This window comes from Rhinatrema bivittatum, chromosome 1, assembly GCF_901001135.1.
Source record: "Rhinatrema bivittatum chromosome 1, aRhiBiv1.1, whole genome shotgun sequence".
Taxonomy (NCBI): Eukaryota; Metazoa; Chordata; class Amphibia; order Gymnophiona; family Rhinatrematidae; genus Rhinatrema; species Rhinatrema bivittatum.
In genome coordinates this window covers 713911404-713936844 of record NC_042615.1, presented here as the reverse complement: position 1 = coordinate 713936844, position 25441 = coordinate 713911404, and the positions used below count along the sequence as shown (strand labels likewise).

The following is a 25441-nucleotide window of genomic DNA, read 5'->3' as shown; positions in this document are numbered from 1 at the left end:
CATAGGAAGGATTCTTCAGTATTCATCCACCAAAAAGTGAAGCCTGATTTCTGGGCTGAGAAAGTAAGAGGTTTTCTTTTTTTTTAATTAAAAAAAAAAGGGGGGGGGGAGGGGTGACTTGTGCCCCAGCGCAGGGATCACATTGCTGCAAGGCACTGCGTTGGAATTAAATGCTGAGCACTGCCAGATGCCAGACATTGAGAAGAGACTGAGTTTTGTCGGCAAATGGGATCTGCAAGTTAATTGGTGTTTTCTGCAGGCTTCTGGCTGTGAAATGAAATTGGAAGCCCTTTAGCCACATGGATAGCATAGGACCTGAATACAAATGTCACATGTCACCATCGAGGCCCACCCTGAGACAATACTGTTCCCACTCGAACACCATGCCATTACCCATCATTTAAATATGGGGATCACACTTAAACTAAAAGCCCCATTTGCCTTTTACTGCAATTTAAATGTCCTCCTAGCAAAAGCTAAGTGACAGATTAAATGAAAAAAGTATCCAGATTTTTAAACCTGTAATGCAAAACAACCTTTTATTGCTTCTCATGTGCCACAAATGAATCATTAGACTTGTCAACCCTAACCCAAGCCATAATTGGAGCAGCTACTGTTATCAAAGTGGGGCCGTTCTTCTGACAGCTTAATAAAGCTGAAACTGTTAAATTAAATCCCAGATGCTTAATCTGATGAAAGCAGTCAGGTAGAAGAATCTAAGACAAGTGTCTGCTGCTTGGTGGAGTGATGAAACCCAACAGCTTGTCAACACACACGTTCAGGAGCAGATATTTTTCTCTTCGCCTGCCCATCGCCAGAACAGTCTTTTTTTTTTTTTTTTTTTAAATCTGCTCTCCCGCTTCCCTGTAACACCATAAAATACAGATGCGCCTCTGTCCGTTCGGAAACAAACACTGGCTTCACTTTTCTCCTTCCAGTTAGTTGGGAATGTTGCTGAATTGACCAGCTCAGATTCCTTCTCTCCCAAATTTTGTATTTTGCTCAGCAATTAGATGGCTTTGCCTCCATGTCAGAGCAGACATTTTCCTCCACTTTGATTTTGGTAAATTGCACCAAGCAGACAAAGCAGCCTAAAAGCTAACAGTACCTTTATGTTGTCAGCCAAAAACAAAAGATATCTCTTCCTTTTCCTTGCATTGATGATTTTAGGTCATGCCAAAATTTCAGTGTTGGGAAACTGGGAAGCTTATTCTCAGTTTTACATTTGAAGGGGGGTGGGGGTGATTTTAGCCCAAATAAATATAGAAAATGTGACTGTTATTCACAGTGATCACACATCATTTTAATTAAAACAATTCTGCAACTGGCAGGTTTTTGAAATGAGAATTGTAGGTTGGTACAGCCACCTTTTGGCTAATTAAAAATGAGTTCAGGGTCTTTTCTCTGGCAAACTAGTGATTTAATCTTAAATCTGTCTGATAGTATTAGTGGACATCTGGCTGTCTCTTACATTTATGTTTAGGGAGTGGGTGTTAATCCATAAATAAAACTGAAACAAAATCTGTTGGTAGGATTTTGATGGTTTTCTTAGTTTCTATATATATTTTTTTTTGTTGTTTTCTCTCCCTTCCCCCCCAGATAAACAAATGCAGCCCAGTGTACAGAAAGGAGTTGGTTTCCCCCCCCCTTTGCCATCAGAAATCTATTGCATTAATCAAGCAGCCAGTGTGAAATGCATGGGGAGTGATTAGACTATCATACACAATACAATCAGCATGAACCACTTGTCAAGACCAATACATCAAAGTTTAATTCAGTAATAGAATGAATTAGAGCAAAATGAAACATTCTGTTCTCCCAAGAAACACAAGGCCCTGAGCAGCTTCTTCCTCGAGGATGCACACGGAAACCAGAGTGCATTAAGCATTTTGTAGTGAATAAACCCAGTACTGCCGGCTCTTTCCTTTGGTTGAGATGAGAGAGGGGATGATGCTTGCATTGTGGGGCTTACAGTACTCGGAAGTCGCCTACCTCACCTTTCTCATTCTGGGGGGAGGGGAGAGCATCAGTTTAATTGAATAATTTTCCAGCGGGACCTCTGATTACATTTCATTAGATTGCACTCCTTACTGAATTCTGAAGTCCCCTAGACAGGGGAGGTGGGTGAATACTTTGCCCCCAAGATGGGAGGGAGGTGAATGGGATAATATATTCTCAGCTCTGGATAGTAGCAATCATAACCTCTTGCTAGGTTACTGGACCAAATATATATAGAAAATATTAAGGATCCTCTTCATCAGTAACAGTTGTGCAGTGTATATACGTAAAGGCTCCATTTTACACAGTGTATGGTTTACGCCAACGGTATTAACTGACAATAGTGAGGGCCACAAAAGGGTTGGGTTTTCAGGAAAGCTCTAAAGAGTATGCATGAGAGAGAGAGAGAGAGCTGCATGCATCCTTCCTCAATTGTATGCAAATCTGTCTCATGGATGTGTTCATTAAGGATGTCCTGAAAACCTGATTTGTTTGTGGCCCTTGAGGACCAGAAATGAATACCACAGGTTTATGCTTTCTTAAGGCCTCCTGTACAGATTGATATTTAGTGCAGATCCCAGCCCAGAGTCTGTTTAAAAAAAACAAAAAAACCCAAATCAGTGCTTCTTGTATTACTGTTGCAGTGAAGTGCTTAAGCCTGCAATTTGTGACATGAGCTGCAACAGCATTTCAGAACAAGTGAATTCATTATAACCAGAGCCTAGTGTAATCTTAAGTATTACAGTGAACTTGATTATTCACCTCTCTATCTAAAATGAAACCTTTCTTTATTTTCCCCTCAGTTAGGGTAAGGAAGCCTTTATTTCCCAGCCCTAAGTAGCGAAGTTGATTCTTTTTAGGAATTGAAGAATAATCTCCTGAAGATGACGAGGGCGTGTCCTTCCACTCTATGTATTCCTTAATGGTTTTCAGAAGAATATATATATTTAAAGAACCGCATTTTTGTAATACTTAAGATAATTGCTCAGCATTTTTATAGCGTTCTGTTCGGTGGCTGTGCTTATATGATGTATAAATAATAAATTCCGGGACTCCATAGTTTTGCTTCTTGATAAGAAAAACAACTAGAATTTAGTGAGGAGGAAAACAAAAAAAAAAACTGCTCTATGGACAGAGGGAGATCTTTGGGCAGGTTGACCGCCTTATTCCTAGCTTAGTATAACAAAAATCAATATGTGCTTGTATGGGACACTTCTTATTCCATATTGTTTTCTCAGTTGACAAAGAATTGGCAAGATCCTTTTTCAAACCAAAGCCACTTTCAGTATATTTACTTTCCTGAATCAGTGGTTGGTGGGGAGTATAAGTAAAAGTCAACACCCTAATGCAGGGGCTGACGACTCTGGTCCTCAAGAGCTACAAACAGGTCTGGTTTTCAGGAATATGCTTGAGAGAGATTTGCAAGTACTCCCTCCATTATATGCAAATCTATCTCATGCATATTCATTGTGGATACCCTCAAAACGTGGCCTGTTTTTGGCTCCTGAGGACCGCAGTTGGCCACCCTCCCCTAATGCAATGAGGAAATGGAATGTCCTTAACCTGCATCTTTTAAAATTTCTCTTCTGTCTTATAGCTGGCTGCTGTATGTAACTGGTTCTGATATGCTGAACAAGAATCTGTGCCTTTCTTAGGTAACCCTCCTCTTCCTGATGACTGCTAAGGGGATTTTTGCTGAGGCAGAGAAGTTGATGGTTGAGCCAGGGTCAACAATGCTTCATCAGGAAATGCTACTACTAATTCATTCCCTGGTAGAATTAATATCAGAATGTAGCCACTGACTTGTAGCTTGACTTAATAGTCCAATTTATTTTTATTTTATTTGTTTTAAAAAAAACTTGTATACCACTTTGAAATTGATAAGTGGTATAAGTAGTTTACAATAAACTTTCTAAGTGGTTTACAATAAAAAATACACACAAAAGGAACATTATATAGCCATAGTATATCAACCCCAGACAACGATAAACACTGGGATTCAAAGTGGATAACCACTTGGCTGCATCATCACCTCAGAATACCATAAATTTGCTTCAAAATAAATACCTCCTATTTAAATAAACACCTCCTGTTACCTACTGCTGCTATCTTGACCTACCTACATATTACCTCTTTAATTTGTTTTTCTTTTTCCCCTTCCTTTCTTTTCTTTCCCTTCTTTCCCTTCTTCCTCTTCTTTCTTCCCTTTCTCATCTTCTTGTCCCTTTGCTCTTTCTTTTCCTTTTCCCTTTCTCCTTTTCCTTTTTACATCATTCCCCCTCATTCTCATTCCATTACCTTCCCAAGAAATAAATCCTTCATAAAAACTAAATTCTGACAATGCCTGATTAAAAAGATGGGTGTTAATCAGCTTTCTGAACCTTTCAAGAGAGATTTCTTTTTTAATTTCCACTGATAACATATTTGATGATAAAAAAAAAAAGACCCCAGGCCCTAAATAACTGCTCATGTGATTCATCTAATCATATAAATTTAAGAGAGGGAACTTCAGTAATAATTGTTCTGCTGAATGAACATAGTGATCTCATGGGCTGATAAAGTTTCAAATCTGAATTAAAAACTGCCAATACAAGCCCATTGATACCTTTAAATGCAAAAAGTAAGACCCTGAACTTGATTCGCCCAATTTAATGGGAGCCAATGGTATTTCATAAGAGTTGGGGAAAATGTTGTCATATGGAGAACCCAGAAATGATTCTTGCTGCCAAATTTTGAACATATTAAAGTGCTCATAGTGTTACCTGAGGGTAAACCAAGAAATAATAGATTGCAATAATCAAGTGGTTTATTTATTTATTTATTTTAATTTTTTCTATACCGGCATTCGTGATAATATCACATCAAGCCGGTTTACAATAAACAATGGGTGATAACCGGAACAGAGAACGAAAATATATGAACTATACATAATATAGATGCAGTTACAATAAACAAGGAGACAAATAAACAAGTGGTGTCATAAAGAATGAACTACTGTTTTTAAATCATGCTCTTCGAGATATGGACGCATCCTACGAATCAAATGAAGTTTGTAATATGCGTTATATACAAATTGATTGACTTGAGGAAGTAATGATAAAGTAGTGTCCATTAATACACGTAGATTTCAAACTTGATTTACAATGGAAATTGCATTTCCAATAATGGATACATCAGTTGGAAAAATGTTTTTCAGATTCCTAGCTAAATATAGAATTTGTTTTTCTCATGTTCAAGGTTAACTTATTTTCCATCAGCCATTGGCTAAGAGAGTCTTGACTTTTTCTAAAGCAAATGAGAAAGGTCCCTTAATTGGTATATAGAACTGGATGTCATCTGCTAAAATGCGATATTCATCATTGAGATTAAAAAATACTTTACAAATGGGGGCTATATAAACATTAAATAAAGATGGGATATAATGCCGATCCTTGAGGCACACCTGTTTTAATATCCAATAAGGGGACTCAGAATTGTTATAAAGTACTTTCTGATAACATCCTTTTAAAAAGGACGTAAACCAGTTATAAACTGTATTGGCTGTTTCAGTTTCTTTAAGCCTTACTAATGAGAGATCATTATATACTGTGTTGAAACCTATGGTTAAATCAAGAAGGACTAGAAGAAATTCTGAACCATTGCTCAGAAGTATCACAAAGAGAGTAGTAAAATTTCAGTACTATGCCCAGCACAAAATCCTATTGATATAAATTGAGAATTGCCTGGTCGCCTTAAAAAAAAAAAAAAAAAAAAAAAAGAGAAATTGCTTGATGACAGCTTTTTCTAATATTTTTGAAAGAAAAAGAAAGATTGGAAATGGGCCAATAGTAGTTCATGTCTGCAATATCAAGATTGTCCTTTGCCACTATAAAACCTATTCTTAAAATCTACAAAGATTCTGGAACATAACCACGCAAAGAGCAATTAATCAATTTAGTTACAAAAACTGCATAATCTGTCTTTAAACATTTTAGAGCAGCATTGGAACATTTTAGCATAGAACAGAAATTGGTGTTAAGCTTTCCAATAACGTCTACAATTTCACTGACCACAGCTTCATGAAACGTTTCCCATAATATAGGGTGATCATCAGCATTATGTGATTTGACTATTTGGGAATTGAGAGTTTAATCTTTCAAACTTATTAATAAAAAAAAAAAATGCCCCATTTCTTTAGCATGAAAACCAGTACCCGTGCATATATTAACATCTCGAGGAGAGGTTAAATATTTCACAGTATAAAACAATTCCTTGGACCTATTAGAAGTGGTTTCAATTAAGCTACAAAAATCTTTTACGAAATCCACTTTGGTTCTGTACTCTTCAAGTTTGGCCAAAAAATTATCTTGATCCAAAGAGGATTTGAATTTCCTCCATCGTCACTCGAGCTGCCTAACAGGCCGATATAGTAAAGTCTGCGGGAATCCCGGTGCGCGCACAGGCCAGTGATCTGTGCGCGTGATTCAGTAAACTAAAATATTTAAATTAGGCCGGCGGTAAAAAGAGGCACTAGGGACACTAGCGCATCCCTAGCGCCTCTTTTTGGACAGGAGCGGCGGCTGTCAGCAGGTTTGACAGCCAACGCTCAGTTTTGCCAGTGTTGGTTCTCGAGCCCGCTGACAGCCATGGGTTCGGAAACCAGACGTCAGCAAAATTGAGCGTCCGGTTTTCAAGCCGCGGGCCGATTTCAAAATTTTTTTTTTTTTTTTTTTTTTAACTTTTGGGACCTCCGACTTAATATCGCCATGATATTAAGTCGGAGGGTGCACAGAAAAGCAGTTTTTACTGCTTTTTTGTGCACTTTCCCGGTGCCAGCAGAAATTAGCGCCTACCTTTGGGTAGGCGCTAATTTCTGAAAGTAAAATGTGCGGCTTGGCTGCACATTTTACTTTCTGTATCGTGCGGGAATAACTAATAGGGCCATCAACATGCATTTGCATGTTGTGGGGCTATTAGTCTCAGGGGGGTTGGATGCGCGTTTTCGATGTGCTATTACCCCTTACTGAATAAGGGGTAAAGCTAGTGCTTCCAAAACGTGCGTCCAAATGCAGGTTAACTGTATCGGCCTGTAAGTAATTAATTGAGCAGTGAAGAAAAACGAGAACCGGATGATGGAAAAAGCCCTTTATTGAAATGTGCCCGACTCTGGCCGAGTTTCGCTCTAGTGTATAGAGCTGCCTCAGGGGCAATCAAATTGAGCAGGACTTAAGGTGTGCCTGCAGGGCCGATATCAGTGTCATATATAAGCTAAAAAACTTGTGACCTGTTGTATCATGAATCTCTACTTTGATCGTGTAATAATGCCACATAGCACCATTTGTGGAGAAGACTTCATCGACATAATTTAAAATTGTGTAGCTGCGGAGTGTGTCAACAACAATTCATCCGCAATTGCCCTGCAGGCACACCTTAAGTCCTGCTCAATTTGATTGCCACTGAGGCAGCTCTATACACTAGAGTGAAACTCGGCCAGAGTCTGGCACATTTCAATAAAGGGTTTTTTCCATCATCCGATTCTCGTTTTCTTCACTGCTACACAGCTAACTGGATCGGCTTCCACTTTGCTTCTTGGGTCCATCCCTAGTAATTAATTGAGTCAATTCAGAATTATACCAAACAGCTCCTTATGACCGGTGGTTCTCAGGTTGGTAAAAAGGAGTCATTTGGTCAAACATTGATTGTAGTGCATTTTGCCAGATACTAAGTGCCTCATTGACAGTGGGGACTTCAATATCACATAACATAGGTAGCCAGGAATCTTTTAATGAATCCACATAAATAGGACTGCATTTATTGACCACAGATAATTTTTCCAAAGGCTTCTTCCATTTAGAAGCCATAGTAGCACTAAATTTGTTCAAAAAATGGTCTGAGCAGGGCATCAAAATTTCAGGGAAAAGTTAAATTTGCATATTGGTCTTCGATAGTCCTCTTTAGCTCCTTGTCAGGAATATATCACACTAATATTTGAATAAAAGTTAAATGTTAGTGGTATATTTCATTTGTTCTTTTTTTTTATGCAGTATAGCTTTTGCTGCTGGATTTGTGCAACACAAATTAAGCTCTGGAATTTGTTGCCAGAGGATGTGGTTAGTGCAGTTAGTGTAGCTGGGTTCAAAAAAGGTTTGGATAAGTTCTTGCAGGAGAAGTCCATTAACTGCTATTAATCAGGTTGACTTGGGGAATGGCCTCTGCTATTACTGGCATCAGTAACATGGGATCTTCTTGGTGTTTGGGTACTTGCCAGGTTCTTGTGGCCTGCTTTGGCCTCTGTTGGAAACAGGATGCTGGGCTTGTTGGACCCTTGGTCTGACCCAGCATGGCAATTTCTTATGTTCTTATTAGCTGATCTTAATTTGGCTTTACTAGTGAAGTTGCATCCTAAATCATGTGGTATTCTTTTTCTGGTATCACAGTACAACTGAGCCTTTTGTGGTAAAATTGCTATTGAAGGAATCCAGTTACATTGTACGTGTCCAATAAGATATTTGTTGATAAAAGCAGCTTTGTCTGAGATGGGTTAAAACAGGTTTCTTGTATACTAGCTAGAAACAGCAAGTGTAAACAATTTGTTTTCTTTTATGTGACACTCTTCTGGAACCAAGAAGTAGCTGCAAAGAACAGAAAATTAAAATAGTATTTCAGAATGTTAATATTCCACATGGTTGCATGGAATTTTACATTTTAAGTTTCAACTTCTATAGTTCACAGGAAGAACAGCAGGCTACATCTGTTATAAAAGGCATGTTGGAGAAATGTGCATCCACATCTGTCCTGGTATACATATATCTATCCATATATCTGTGTCTTGCCTAGTTTGGTTGTGTTACAGGTTGAGATATCTGTTTTGGGGGTCAACATAAAAATTAGAACAAGATGTTGAAGTCTGAGCTTCAAAAATCTTATCTGTTTCTTCTGCATCGAGAAAAAGGGCCAGGCCTGGAGCGTGTATATTGTGCGCCCAGAATTTTTTTTTTCAGGGAAGCCTTTTTAATTTTGCATGGTGCTGCTTTCTTCGATTCCTCCTACTTAGTATTGCGACGATACTAAATAGGAGGAACCACAGAAAAGCAGTATTTTTTTGTTTTGAAGTTGGCCCTGTTTTGAAGTGGCAAGACTTTATGCTTGCTCCAACGCAGGCGTAAAACTTTCCGTGTTAAATGCGTGTTGGGCGCATGACAATTTTTTTTGCATCGAGGGTAAATGTCATATAGCCTCAGCTATATGGCATTTACACGTGATGAGCGCTATTAGGTATGCGCTTGTTTGGACGTGCGTTTTGGACGCGCTAATCCTATTACTGTATCAGGAGTTACTCTAGCATGTCCAAAACTTGCGTCTTAACTGCACGTCAAGCTGTACACTAGGCTGAGTGCACCATATTGCATAGGCCACAAGGTGTGCACATTATTTTAATGACCTCCTCAGATACAGTAAAAGAATGAGACTAGAGTTAAAAGTACCTGTCACGTTCACAGAAATTCATGCATCTGCTATTGCACTCTTAGGGGCTGATGCAATATAGTGCGCTCAGCATAATGCACAGCTTGACGTGCCATGCACCCTACACACACTTTTTAACATGGAAAATTTTACACCTGCCCCTGTGCAGACGGTCTTGCCACGCATCAAGGGCTCATCTAAAAAAAACTAAAAGTATTTACATTCCTCCTTATTAGTATTGTGATAATACTAAATAGGAGGGATCACAGAAAAGCAGCAGCATGGAAAAATAAAAAGGCTTGACAGAAAAAAATAAATTTCGGGGCACACAATATACACCCACAATATACATGCTCCAGGCCATGTGTATTGTGCCAGTAAATTAGCTGCTGCAGGATAAAACGGACGCTCATATTGAGCATCTGTTTTTGTAACCCACACGTCTCCTGAGCACTCGATGCCAAGAACACTCTAGGGATGCACAATTTATCCCTAGCATGTCCTTTTTAGCACAGCAGCTCATTTGAGTATTGTATCGGATGCCCTGGAGAGGTGGATGTGCGCATGTTGGAAAAAAAAACCGGGCACCCAGTTTGGACACATGTTTCTTTCACGTGTGATATTGCATCGGCCACTTACTGTGTAACCAACACCATCCCCAGACTTTTTTTAAAGATATGAAAGAGAACATTGAAACTTTTTCCTCCCTATTGTCTCAGCTACATTTCCAGCGATGCCAGAGTAGTTAAAGTTGACCCTCTGTTGCAACATTGTGATGCGTTGACTGTGTGCAGATTTTTGTGTTATGGGATCTGGTTTTTCTGGTCACTTTGTGAGGCAAACATTTTGTGTAAGTATTTTTTTAACATCTCTGTTGGTATATTTCTTCTCTTGCACATTTTGGGGCAGAGTTTCAAAGGGGTATGCGCATAAGATACGAGCGTACCCCCCGAAAACCAGCCCCAAGCTCCCCCTGTGCGCGCCGAGCCTATGTTGCACAGCTGCCAGTGCGCGCAAAGCCCCGGGACGTGCGTAGGGCTTTGCACACATCCCGGGGCACGTGTGCAAAGCCCCGGGACATGCGCACGTGCCCCGGGGCTTTGCGCGCACTGGCTGCCGGCGCGTCATCGGGGGCGGGGCCGAGGTTCCGGTCTGGGGGCGGGGCCGCGGTCTCCGGACCAGCCCCCGGACCAGAACATGGCGCGCCAGCAGCTGGCCCGGCGCAAGCAAGTTGCACCTGCCTTGGGCAGGCGTAACTTTTGCAATAAAGGTAGGGGGGAAATTAGTTATGGCCAGGGGGCGGGTTGGTTAGGGGAAGGAAAGGGAAGGTGGGGGGGGGGGGGGCGCCAGAAAGAAAGTTCCCTCCGAGGCCGCTCCGAAATCGGAGCGGCCTCGGAGGGAACAGAGACAGCCTGCGCGGCTCGGCGCGCGCACGCTGACAATTTTGCGCAGACTTGCGCGCACCAACCCCGGATTTTAAATGATCCGCTCGGCTATCCGGTCTCGCGTACTTTTTAAAAATCTGCCCCTTTATTTGGATACTTAATCTCCAGTGTGGTGCAAAAGATTGTAGTATGATTTTGAGCTCATACATTTCTTGTATTTATACTGTATTTACACTATATGATAATATTACTATGGTTATCTTGTTCTATTGTTCTATGTAAAGCCCCTACTCTTTTTGGGCATTTCAAAGTTGTATGTAAACCGGAGTGATTTGTAGTTCCTACAAGAACTTCGGTCTATAAAAATAAAAAAAAATAAATAAATAGTGAGTGAGGGGAAGGGATTTTGTGATGCTGATTTGATGCAAACTGTAAGACAATTGTTGGGAATGTATTTATTTCTGGAACATTTTGTGGACAAAACCCAGCTCTTACTTTTGAGCAGGACAAGGACTACACTTTTACTTTACTGGTTCTTTCAATATGGAGCTATTTGATGAAGCAGATAAAACTCCCATTACAATGGCTTAACTTTTGTGGGGTAATTTTTCTTTACATTTTACTCCAGTAAATTTGTATGACAACCATGTTTTCCTTACAGAAAAGCTGCATTTCCTAGCGTGTAGCAGATGGACTCAGGACCAATGGGTATAGTGTACTGATAGCAGTTGGAGACGGATCAGATTTCAATCTGAAGTCAGCCCTAGCAGGAAGTGCAGCTCTTCAGTATTTTCTGTCTCCATAGCAGTTAGGGACTCTATGCACGCTAGCACAGCATTAGAGTAATTTTACCAAAGAAAACCAAATTAAGAAATCTGACCTCTACAGACGAGCCCCACTCTCCTGCGGTGACACCCGTTGGGTCCCTCCCCCAGTTGAGATTTCCCGAGGTGATTTCCGCGATCCCTCGGAGGTAAGCCTCGGTCGGGTGGCCGACCCTCGGCGGGAACCTAGCTCCCAACATTGGGTGAGGCTGAGAGGCAGCGGGTGCAATCTCGAGCGCGGCGCTGAAGGTATTTTCCCTCTCCCCCCGCAGCCGGAGACCGCCCGGAATGAAACCGGGAAGCACCGAGACAAGGTAAGGTAGAAATCTATTTAAAAGTCTCCGGTCGCCGAAGCTCGAGGAGACGCACAGGTCGCCAGCCGGAACCAGTGCTACCGGGTTGATCTGCCCTAGCAGGGCTACACCCGGTCAGATCCGAGGGTACTCCCACGTGGAGACCCTCTGAGGTGGTCGCCATATTGTCCGCGTGGTCGCTGTCACCATTTTGGCCCTGTTCGCCGCCCTGTCCGCCGTCTAGATCCATGCGCACAAATACCTTGTGCGCAAAACGTCGCACACACAAGTACTGGGCGCACAAGGAAAGCACATAGCCACGCGCTTACTGTGCCGGGCGCATAATTTTGACCTGTGCGCACAACAGCGCACACCAAACCTACGCGCACAGCTTTGCACACCGGAGCGCACAACTGTATTGTACGCGCATTAGCCATGGCACCACCTGAAAATAAACTCAAAGATCAGGGCCTTTGCCCAGCATGCCACATTAGAGCTGCACAGCATGAGGAGGCCACGGCCATGTGTATACAGTGCGAAGAAGCCCTAGGGGACCCAAGTCATGGCCCTCCCCAGCTGGTACCGGACCCTAGCCTCTCCAGCAGTACGCCAGACCTAGCATTACACAGTGGGACCCCCCTCAAATGGGGCTCCCCAGGGACACAGCACCCCCTAGTCTAGACCCAGCTTCTATCTCCAGAGGTCTGCATACCTTCGTCTACATGTAACCGCGGTCTTCTATAATGCGGCCACAGGCTCTACTAGAGGACCTCAACATGCCGGGACCCTCTATGCCCAGGGAAGTGATCCCACCTTCGGGGACACGGACATCTCAGATGAGGAGTCAGAACCCCTGGAGGAAGGGGAACTCCCTCCGGGGACAGAACCCCATTGAACCATGAGACGCTTCTTCACAAAGGACGAGCTCCCAGACCTGGTCACACACAGCTTAAAAGAGCTTGCCATCCTGGGCACAAGTGCCTCGGGGGAACCTAAGACGAACCCACTATTAGAAGGACTCCGTCAGACCTCCTGCCATTTCCCACTATTACAAGCCATCCAGCAACTAATTGACCTGGAATGGGATGCCACAGAAACTACATTCAAAGGGGGCCGGGCTCTGGCAGCCATGTACCCTCTGGACCCAGCCGCCAAAGATCTCCTGGCATGTCCGAAATTGGATGCCATGGTTTGCGCGGTCTCGAAGAGCACTACTATCCTGGTGCAGGGAGGAGCAGCACTCAAGGATGCTCAAGACAGATGTCTGGAATCTATCCTCAAACAGTCCTGTGACGTCTCAGTTATGTCTTAACAGATCGTGGCCTGCTGTGCCGTGGTGACACGCGCCTGCTTAGCACAGACCAGGAACAACACTTCTGGGGAGGCCCTGCAACCAGCTGTATCATTTTTCAGACACCGCTTCAGATCTGGTACGCACAGCAGCTAGAGGAGTCTCATCCGCTGTGGCAGCCAGAAGACAAATCCGGCTCCGAAACTGGTCAGCCGACGCATCCTCCAAAAAGAGACTCACAAGGATGCCTTTCAAGGGAACACTCTTGTTCGGAAGCGAACTAGATAAACTTGCCAATAAATGGGGCGAGTCCCCACTGCCGCGGCTACCGGAGGACAGGAATAAGAGAAACCAGCGATCCTTCCCCCAGACCTCCAGCGGCAGAGGATCACAACGATTCAACCCATATAGAAGCCCATATCAAGCGGCCCGCCACGCAGGCCGGAGCCAGTCCTTTCGGAACAAGCACAATAGAAGGGGAGCCAGCTCGGGCCCAGGCCCTAGCTGCACCCCACAATGAAAATCAGCTGACCCATCCAAAGGAAGAAGCCATAGGGGGCAGACCTGCCCTATTCTATCAAAGATGGGTCGAGATAACTTCAGACAAGTGAGTCCTATCCATCATTCGAGAGGGATATTACCTAGATTTCCACCATCTCCCTTCGGACAAGTTTGTGGAATCTCCCTGCCACGACCCTTCCAAAAGGATGGCAGTGGAAGCTACACTGACCAGATTACTAGCCTTAGAGGCTATAACACCAGTGCCTCCACAACAAATAAATACTGGCCATTATTCCATCTATTTTATCGTCCCCAAGAAAGAAGGAACATTCAGAGACCTATCCTGGACCTCAAGGTGGTCAACTGTCACCTGAAGATTCCTCGCTTCCACATGGAAACCCTATGCTCGGTAATAAGGGCGATACAACCGGGAGAGTTTCTTACCACCCTGGATCCTGTCGGAAGCCTACCTACACATTCCGATCCATCAAGAGCATCGCATTTTCTACACTTCTTGATCCTGGACAGTCACTACCAGTTCCAGGCACTACCTTTCGGGTTAGCCACTGCACCCCGGACGTTCACCAATATCATAGTGGTGGTAGCAACACTGAGGAAGGAAGAAATCCATGTGCGCCCTTATCTAGACGATTGGCTGATCAGAGCGAAATCCCCAGAAGAAAGCCACCAGGCAACCAACAGAGTCAAAACTCTACTGGAGAGCCTCAGGTGGGTGGTCAACACAAACAAGAGCTGCCTGCAGCCCTCCCAATCTCTAGAATACTTGGGAGTCCACTTCGACACCAAACAAGACAAGGTCATCCTGACACTGACAAGGAGATGAAAACTGATGACCCAGTTACGAACCCTGTTGAGCGAACTTTGCCCCACAGCATGAGATAACCTACAAGTTCTCGGCCTCATGGCATCCACACTGGAAGTAGTCCCATGGGCACGGGCTCACATGAGACCCCTACAATGCTCACTACTATCACGATGGAATCCATTGTACCAGAACTACACCATATGGCTTCAGCTCCCGGGCAGAGTTCGGGCCCAACTACGATGGTGGCTACAAGAAGCCCATCCTAGCCAGGGAACGAGACTATCCTCACCAACCTGGATCCTACTCACCACGGATACCAGCCTACGAGGATGGGGAGCACACTGCCAGGAGCTAACCGCCCAAGGGCAATGGAACAAAGAAGAGACGGAATGGAATATCAATCGCCTAGAAGCCCGGCAGTCAGACTAGCCTGCCTAAGGTTCATTCACAGACTCTGAGACAAAGCGGTCAGAGTCATGTCTGACAATGCCACAACAGTGGCCTACATCAATAGTCAGGGAGGAGCCAGAAGCCAACAGGTGTCTCTGGAAATAGACCTCTTAATGTCATGGGCGGAAGTGAATCTTCAAGAGATCTTGGCCGTCCACATTACCAGGAAAGACAACGTCGCAGCGGACTACCTCAGCAGAGAAAGTCTAGATCCAGGAGAATGGAAGCTGTCGACCACAGCATTCCAATTGATAGTAAACCATTGGGGAACACCAACCATGGACCTCCTGGCAAAACCGGTCCAACACCCAAGTACCCAGTTTCTTCAGCTGCAGGTGGGAACCCCAGTCCCAGGGAATCGATACCCTGGTACAGATCTAGCCACAGGAGAATCTGTTACATGCTTTCATCCACAAGATAGAACACCACAGGGGATCAGTACTTCTAATGGCCCTGGACTGTCCAAGAAGACCGTGGTACGCAGACATGCGAAGACTGCTGGAAACCCCCTGCCGCTACCTCCACACAGAGACCTGTTCCAACAGGGACCGATCCTCCACGAGGATCCATCTCGATTCTCTCTTACGGTCTGGCCATTGAGAGGACTCGCCTGAGGAGGAGCGGATACTCTGGAGCAGTAATTGACACCCTACTCTGAGCACGCAAGTTCTCCACATTCCTAACATACATAAGGATTTGGAGAGTATTCGAAGCCTGGTGCGAGGACCACATCATACCACACTCAGTCAAAATTCCTGAGATTTTGGAATTCCTGCAGAATGGTCTATAGAAGGGATTGTCTCTCAACTCCATCAAGGTACAGGTAGCTGCCCTGTCATGCTACGGAACCGAGAGCGGGACTACCCAATTTGTGTGTGAGAGCCCGGCACTTGCTAATCCTTATTGTTTTGGGTCTCGTGGAGTCTTTTGAGTGTGATTCTTTTGGGGTGTCTGCTTTTCTTGGTGAAGGGTCTATCCACCATTTGCTACGATACAGGACTGTATGTAAACAGAATGAACAAGAAATATACCGTACTGGTATTTTGACCCCCAGACAAGATGAGTGCAAAAAGAAAGAGCTATTCCATTGAGTACAAGAAAGGAATCATGGAGGAATCCCAGGGCAAAAATCTTACCTTTTTCTGCAAAGAGAAGATGTTAGATATCCCATTGGTCCGAAAATGGTGAGCAGAGTACAATAACCTCAGTCAGCAGGTTTACAATGGAAATGCTAAGAAGCGCGAGTGTGGATCAGGTCAGCAACCATTATTTCCTGATCTGGAAGGCATGATCTGTGAATGGGTTGCTGACAGAAGAACAACAGCTTTGGTTGCGCACAGGGCTGATATTCAAGAATTTGCCATTACAATGGCACCACAGTTAGAAATATCCCCAGAAAAATTCAAAGCATCCTTCAGCAATGAACTGTCCCTCATGAGAGGCTTCTAAGAAAACTAAAAAGTCATGAGATAGGAGACTATGTCCTTTTGTGGATTACAAACTGGTTAAAAGACAGGAAACAGAGTAGGATTAAATGATTAATTTTCTCAGTGGAAAAGGGTAAACAGTGGAGTGCCTCAGGGATCTGTACTTGGACCGGTGCTTTTCAATATATATATATAAATGATCTGGAAAGGAATATGACGAGTGAGGTAATCAAATTTGTGGATGATACAAAATTATTAAGAGTAGTTAAATCACAAGCGGATTGTGATACATTACAGGGGGACCTTGCAAGACTGGAAGATTGGGCATCCAAATGGCAGATGAAATTTAATGTGGACAAGTGCAAGGTGTTGCATATAGGGAAAAATAACCCTTGCTGTAGTTACACGATGTTAGGTTCCATATTAGGAGCTGCCACCCAGGAAAAAGATCTGGGCATCATAGTGGATAGTACTTTAAAATCGTCGGCTCAGTGTGCTGTTGCAATCAAAAAAGCAAACAGAATGTTAGGAATTATTAGGAAGGGAATGGATAATAAAACGAAAAATGTCATAATGCCTCTATATCGCTCCATGGTGAGACCGCACCTTGAATACTGTGTACAATTCTGGTCGCCGCATCTCAAAAAAGATATAGTTGCGATGGAGAAGGTACAGAGAAGGGCAACCAAAATGATAAAGGGGATGGAACAGTTCCCCTATGAGGAAAGGCTGAAGAGGTTAGGGCTGTTCAGCTTGGAGAAGAGATGGCTGAGGGGGATATGATAGAGGTCTTTAAGATCATGAGAGGTCTTGAACGAGTAGATGTGAATCGGTTATTTACACTTTCGAATAATAGAAGGACTAGGGGGCATTCCATGAAGTTGGCAAGTAGCGCATTTAAGACAATTGAAGAAAATTCTTTTTCACTCAACACACAATAAAGCTCTGGAATTTGTTGCCAGAGGATGTGGTTAGTGTAGCTGGGTTCAAAAAAGGTTTGGATAAGTTCTTGAAGAAGCCTATTAACGACTATTAATCAAGTTTACTTAGGGACTAGCCACAGTTATTAATAGCATCAGTAATGTGGGATCCTTTTAGTGTTTGGGTAATTGCCAGGTGCTTGTGGCCTGGTTTGGCCTCTGTGGGAAACAGGATGCTGGGCTTGATGGACCCTTGGTCTGACCCAGCATGGCAATTTCTTATGTTCTTATGTCTCTTAAGATCGACAACACTGTTTAAGCTGGAAGATGCTGAAGTTATTAAACGTGCACTTGCTTTTGTTGATGGCATCAACTTTTCTAAATATCAACTTTCCAACATGATTGCTATGGATGAAACTGCAGTGTTTATGGGCCAAAGATCTCAAACGACAATTGATCATCGGGGTGCCTCCTCAATCTGCATTCCCTCCACTGGTTATGAAAGTGCACGTATTACCTGTATTTTGGCAATTCGTCTAGATGGAAATAAAGCTCCACCCCTAATCATTACTAAAGGCAAGAAGGATAAGATTGAACGTATTTCAGGTATTTATATTCTTGAAACTGAAAAAGCCTGGTGCACACAAGCAGTTATAAGGAAGTGGGTCGATTTAATGCTGCCGCTTGTTTTGCAAGGCGGGCAAAGAGGTCTGCTAGTCTGGGACTCAGCCAGCACACACCGCGCTAAAGACCTGAAGAACTTCCTTCGAGAGAAAAATAGATCAAATAATGATTCCCGCAGGAATGACTGCCTTTCTCCAGACTCTTGATATTGCAATAAACAAGCCATTCCAGGACTATTTGCGCATGGAAATTGACTACATTGAAAATAGAATGGAGAGAAATCAGCCTGGAAACATTGAAGCCTAGACTGCAAGAGGTTGTGACTTGGGTGAAGAATTCATGGGATAAAATCACAGACAGTTGTGTTGCCAATGCGCTATAAGCAGGCTACATGGACAAGATGTGCTCATTTAAGGAAAGTGCTATTGCTAGACATGAGAAATTGGGACTAATGGTTCTAAATGTGGCTACTGCCGCTCCATGCAGTGGAACTAATGGTTCCACTGCACGGAGCGGCAGTAGCCACAGCGGCATTCAAACACTGCACGGAGCGGCAGTAGCCACAGAGGCATTCACGGAGCGGGATGCCAGTGGCCAGTAGTTGGTGTTCCACCTTCACGGAGCGGAAGGATGGAGGGCTGCTATCTCCAAAATAAATAAATAAATAAATAAAAATAAAAAAACAAACAAAAAAATAAAAACAGGGGTGGGTAAGAGTATGGGGCAAGGGGGTGGCCTGCTTGTTACAGCGGTTGCTGCCCCTAATTGAGCTGGATGTCACTTGGATGCAGATACGGAGCTGCTCTCTAAATTGGTGGTAGGGTGGAGGGGAATTAGGGCTGGAGGGTACTGGAAGCCAATAGTAACAGGTGGGGGAGAGAAAAAGGGGAAAAAAATGGATAAAGTGCGTAGCTTGCTGGGCAGACTTGATGGGCTGTTTGGTCTTCTTCTGCCGTCATTTCTATGTTTAAAGGAAATAGAGTTACAAGAAAATCATGAAAGAATTCAAGGTTTGGAGAGTTATGATGATGTTCCAGAATGTGATGACATAACTATATTTGAATGAATGTTGATTTTTTTGTTCAAGAATAAATGTAGATTGTTGTTCATGGAAAAATAAGACATCCCCTGAAAATAAGCCCTAACGCATCTTTTAGAGCAAAAATTAGTATAAGACCCTGGCTTATTTTCGGGGAAATGGTAGCTATTTTTGTCTCACATTTATAGACCGCTGTCTCCACAAAAATTCTCGTGTTGGTGTACATCATATCATACAAATATTCACAGAGTAAAGCAAGAGCATACAATAAAAATAAAATATAGAACCTATAATACATTTGATGCAAAAACACAAATCCAATTTACAGCAGCCTCTCCTCAACATAGATAGTATTAGGATGTATTTAATTGTTTTATGTTTAGAAAAAAATGCATTCCATATTGATGGAATAGAAAATGACAAAAATGCCTGAACCAGCTATTTATGGTACAACTGTCTGCCAAATATCTGGACAATGGTAAATACATAACCTTTGATTTGATTTCCTTGCCCCTGCAGCATTCTGTAAAGACTGACCCAGAAACTGTCTCTTAAGAGATCCAAGCCGAAGATCTGAAATACCATTCTGTTAACAAAGTGGAAAACCTAGGGATGCTATGCTAACCCTTGCTGCCTAGTGATCACCATTTAATAGCTCACTCATGACTTTCCTTTGCTGCTCTCCAGTGCATCTGCTCACCAGCAATTGTCTGAAAAATGGTTTTAAATTGCCATAACTAATTTTATGTTTCAGTATGTTGGAAAATCTCTTCCTAATCTGTTGTGTTTCTCAGTTACATATGATTATAACTCATTTATCTATTTATTTTATTCACTTTTATATACCGATATCTGTGTTGGATGCATATCGGTTTACATGACAAAGAGAAATACAGAAAAATCAATTAGTAAAACAATCTTGCGACAAATCTAACTTTAAATAAAAAAAGGCAAATCAATTAACTAAAATTAAATTCTAACATCAAATTACTCTAAACTCTAAAAACTGCCCTTAAAATTATAAATAAGTAAACGTAAAACAACGTAAAATAAATATGAATATAATTAAAACAAAATCAAGGGAATCTGCCCAACTATGTGAATGCTTGTTGGAGCATTATATAGCATGCATTGTCAGCTTTATTTGAAATATGTGCATCTTTTTTGTAAAACAAAATGTCTCTATAACCAACTGACCAAGTGCTTAGTGAAGTTTTATATTAATGCAGATCTGTAAAGCAGACTATTCAGCCATGTAAATTCTCAGCCAGTAGATATCCTTGATGGAAAAGGGCTTTTTAACACACCTGTTTTGAGATAAATACCGTATCTGAACCTAAAACCAGAATGTGTGTTTAAGTGACCTCCTTTCAGGGTTTTGGCTTGACCAGAAACCTTTGCCCACTTTTGGGTTCCAGTTCAGTAAGATAGCAGCTAGCAGTCTGTTTCCTGTATGGCCTTCCTTTCTATGGGTTTTGATATAGGCTTGCTTATTGAAATTACTTCATCATTTTTTTTTTTTTACCAAGAAGAGGAAACCATTCTATGAGGCAAATTTGGGGACATACTGGACTGCCTGACAATCATGTGCTAGAGAAGAGGTTTATAAATCATGGGATTGGTTCAAAAGGGTCTCCCGCTGAAGAATCACCACATGTAAATCCTGCAAATGTGTGTGTAAATCTGTGTCTGTATTTGTAGAATAAAAGTGTTTATGTGGTCTTATTTTATATCAGTGTAGGTAAAGTTTAGGAAAACATAAGAACCTGAATTTTTGTAATAAAGTAGATGCTACATATGTGACTGTAAATTAAAGATCATTTTTTATATAATTTGCTAACATTTGACCAGTTGTGTTACAAATGGTCTTTGCTCATAAGAATTACAAATGAGGTGTTATACATTCACCCCAGTATATCATATGCAAAAGCATTTTAAAATTATCATGGCATTTTTCATCTGTCAGCTAATAATCTGGGGAAAACATACCTCAGGAGTCATGATTGTTTTAAAATAAAAAGTTGCCTTGAAAACCTTCCCCATCTTACGTTTTAAAAAATGGTTGAAACAAGTTGCAGATGTCAGTAACTAGCTTTAGAGAGGTATTGCCTGCAGTCTGTTGACCATTTCTATGTATTTATGTGAAATAACATGGTAACCTCCATAGTTTCATTTTCCTCTTCAACAAAGATGTTTATAGTGACAGCAAGTACTGTATTAGCAAGAATGTTTAGAAGGAAATAAAAGGACAAATCTAAAACGCATACAATTTTTTTTTATATATATCTCATCTATTGTATGCCTCAAACTGACTTTTTTTTTTTTTAATTAAATAAGGTGCTTTGTGGATGTGTATCGTCTTGAATCCTCACTGCAAGGCTGAGCAAAAAACGAGTTGGCTCAAACAACTGAAAAAATGGAACAGTGTTGATGTTTGTCCTTGGGAAGATGGAAACCATGGAAATGAGCTGCCCAATTTAACCAATGCCTTGCCTCAGGGTGCCAATGCCAACCAAGGTGAGTCCCCCTACTGTTCAGCCCTGATCAGCGACATGGTAGACATCACAAATCTTTTGATTTGTCATCTTTTTGATCTGTCATCTGAATTCAAATAGGATTTCTGCGTGCTTCAAGCTTGAATATTCTAACACCACTTTAACCCGCATATGTATAACTTCAACGGATGTGGTTCCAAATAAGGCTTTTGTGTTTATTAGGAAAACATGTATACATACAAAACCTGCATTTTACGAAGTTTCTGAAGAGCAGTAAAATTGAAAAAGTCTGGTTCTGACATCTAGCTATCTCTTCTATCAGAGCTGTATTTCTGTCTAGACTAGAGAATAATTTGAGTACTAATAACTACTCTGATGCATACCTAAACATGTTTCATGCTGGTATTAGGTTTCAATAACTTTATAATACAGAAGTTCTGTCAACCAGTTATATCAAGAGACAGTTGCTAACACCAAGATTTCAGCGCTTATATGTGGTCTCTGCATATCTTTATTTATATGTAGCTCATGCCTTTTCACTGGTAACTCGTACATTACACTCAGGTGTACAGTAGGTGTTTTCCCTGTCCCCAGAGGGCTTATAATCTAAGGAGTCCTATTTTCTAAAGGCTTTCTCCCATTCTCTGTCCATGGGAAAAATGCTTAGTAAATGAACACCTAAGTGTGCACCCGAGGCAATGCAGGATGAAGTGACTTACCTACAGGGCTGGAGGAACCACTAGGCGAGCTAGGCCTGTGCCTAGGGCGCCGAGACTTAGGGGGTGCCACGGCAGGCAGCAGAATTTTGAAAGGGCAAAACGTGGGAGGGTGGCGCTGGGGAAAGGCAGGGCGAGTCGGGGGCTGGCTGCCTGCTGCGGCGCCCCCTAAGTCTCGGTACCTGGTCTCCGGTTGCGCCGATCTGCCTTTCTTTGGCCACGTGATCAGCTAGATCGGCTTCGCCAATCTTCTTTCTGTGCCATGTGTATGTGAGAAAGGAATGGAGCTTCTGTGTGTATGTAATGTGTATGTGAGAAAGGAATGGAGCTTCTGTGTGTATGTAATGTGTATGTGAGAAAGGAATGGTGCTTCTGTGTATGTGGTATGTATGTGAGAAAGGAATCTGCCAATTTAAAAAAAAATGAAATGTGATAATACATATACCTCGACTTTTGTGCTGGTAGCGCAACTTTTGAAAAGTTGGATGAAAGATGAAATTACTGAATTTTAAGCATCCCTCTTCTGGAAAATAAAATTTAACAAAGTGGGTAGAGACAAATACTAAAGCAAAAAAAATTAAAGTATTTAAAATGTTCATTTCAGAAAATCACAAATTTAAGATACTGATGCCAGGTGGGATTTGGCTTTTTTTTTTTTTTTAAGCCTTTAGAAAATGTATATTTTTAAATGACTAAGACTGGAATCTTCCCATTTAAAAGGGAAGCTAAGGATGTCTTTCTGTTCCATATCTCCCACATGAATAATCATACGACTGATAGTTTGAAGAAAGACACTTGCTTTTTTGCCTGAAAGTGTAAAACAAGAGAAGCTGTACAGTGTGGGTGGCTGTCCCTTGGGAGGACAGAACCTGAAGGAAGGGTGTCATTTCGCCTTCTGTTAGGATTGTGGTTTTCTTATTAAACGGTTGGGAGCATCACTTTCACTTTTAGTAAAAGTGAAAAATGCTGCAAGTCTGAAAGCAAGGTGCTTCTGTGAGAGTGTAATGTGTATGTGAGACAGGGAGGGTGCTTTGTGTATGTGAGACAGGGAGGGTGCTTTGTGTATGTGAGACAGGGAGGGTGCTTTGTGTATGTGAGACAGGGAGGGTGCTTCGTGTATGTGTGTGGTGTGTAAGAGAGATGGAGCATGTTTTTGGCTGGCTTGTGGCTGTGAGAGAGGTGATGTGTGTGATTGAGAGAGACTGGCCAGAGAGACTGATCAGGGAGATGACTGGTATGTGTGTGTGTGTGTATATATATATGAGAGAGAAGAGACTGGTTGTGGTCCCTAAGGAAGAGGACTGTGAGGACAGCTTCAGCAGCTACTACTGCTTCTGGTGTGGCCTGCAAGGGACAGGAGTAGGAGAACTTCTGGAGAGGGTAATTAAAGGTGGCTTTTTAAGTTCATTTCTCTTGATTGACTACTATTTTAATTATTGGGTAGTATGTGATGTCTGCTGTTTGAAATGTATTTATTTATTATTTTTTATATACCGACATTCGATCTGAGACATCAATTTGGTTTACATTCAGGTACTGTAGGTATTTCTCTATGCCCAGAGGGCTTACAATCTAAGTATTTGGTAAAACTTTTAAAATTTGCATGAGTCTTTAATTATTGGATATTCTATTCATCAGCTGTTTTGAAATTATTTTATTTGTATGATTTTATGATTAATGATTTATATATCTTGATTTTATTGATTTGTTTCACGAGGAATTGTGAAATTTTTGTTTTTCCATTGTTACACTGTATAGAGTCTGGCATGATGCGTTTTACAGTTCAGTTTTTGGTGAGGGTCTGTCTCTGCTTTCTGTGTGTGACCATGATGAGAGATTCTGCTAGCATATAGTGTCTGTATAGAGATCTACAGCAATCAGGTTTGTTTTGTTTCCTCAGTAGATGGTGTATTGGTATTCTAGGACCCAGTGTAATATTTACCCTTGCTTTTTCACAGGTAGGGTCATTGTTGTTTGAGTCCTTGGTGTTAGTACTGTTATTTTACGATGAGATTGCAGTATAGAGTTTGTGTCTTTTTTTTGCGGGGTTTTGTGTTCACAATGTGCCTGGCAGTGGAAGGTGTTTATGCTGCTGTTACTGTGAGGTGACACCAGAATTTGAAAATATCTTTTAGTATGATGAGCTATAAGGGAAACATCCAAGCTCCATTGTTTGGGGGAATTTCAGTGGATGCACAGAGTTACAGAACTGGAGGTGCAGGATTTGTATTGACATTCTGTCCCTTCCTATATATTCCAGACTTCACTCTCATAGCCATATAGAATTAGTTGAATGAGGCTATCAAATAATTTATAGTGTGAAATTGGCCAGCTTTTTAAAATGACGCAGAAGACCCTATGGACTTTTTTTTTTATAACCAATTTTAAAGCAGGATCCATGCTATAGAGGTGGGTATGATCAAGAAATGTCATTTTGGCTACCCCCCCCCCCACCCCCCCAACAATTCTTCTGTCTAGAGACGCCACTGATTTTCGGTGACCTTAAGCATTAGTACAAGAAGGATTAAGAGGGGGGGGATGCTGGATAGGCACACAAATGCATTGGCCCCCGGGTGCCAGAGACCCTTGGTGCGACACTGGGTGCGAGCCATATGGGGCCGCAAGCAGTGGCAGAGGAGTGGAGATTTGGCGGGCCGCGAGCAGTGCCTAACTTGCTCGTGACCCAGAAAACCACACAGTCGGTGGGCGTGATCGAGAATGAGGTAGGAGTCTAGGCCGAGACCGGGGGGTGGTGGCGCGACCCGGGGGGGCGCAAGGGAGAAGGCTCGCCTAGGGCGCCAAATCCCTGCTTACCTAAAGTTACAAAGTGTCAGCTGGATTTGAACCCTGGCTTACCTGGTTCTCAGCCTACTGCTCTAACTGCTAAGCAACTCTTGTAACTATTTCTAGGAAGCTAAGTGAGAGCTGTTCCAAAATTAAAAAAAAAAAAAAAGTAGGTTTGAAACACTGCCCCCACAGGTGTATAGCCTTTAAAATGGGGTACCATACACTCTTTGGGGAAAAATAAATAAACTTTATCTTTTTTCACCCTGGATTTTTTTGTCCTAATTTCAAAGCTTAATTTTAGGTACTGAGCATACAGCTATTCTCATGTCCCTGCCAGAAAGCAGCATGGGCTTCCATAGTTCTCTGCAGTGGATTAGAGATGTACATCAAAGGACGTGAGCTATCCCGGTTCCCTAATTTCA

The 25441-nt window shown here is 42.2% G+C and overlaps 1 protein-coding gene across 1 annotated transcript in view; it reads left to right on the top strand.

The window, feature by feature from the left end:
• The window catches only part of ZSWIM6 (zinc finger SWIM-type containing 6), a 357080-nt gene that overhangs the window by 255862 nt on the left and 75777 nt on the right, over positions 1 to 25441 (top strand). The window contains exon 5 of the mRNA XM_029576468.1: positions 21359 to 21538. Coding sequence (XP_029432328.1) covers positions 21359 to 21538 — 180 coding nt within the window. The remainder of the gene's footprint in view (positions 1 to 21358; positions 21539 to 25441) is intronic.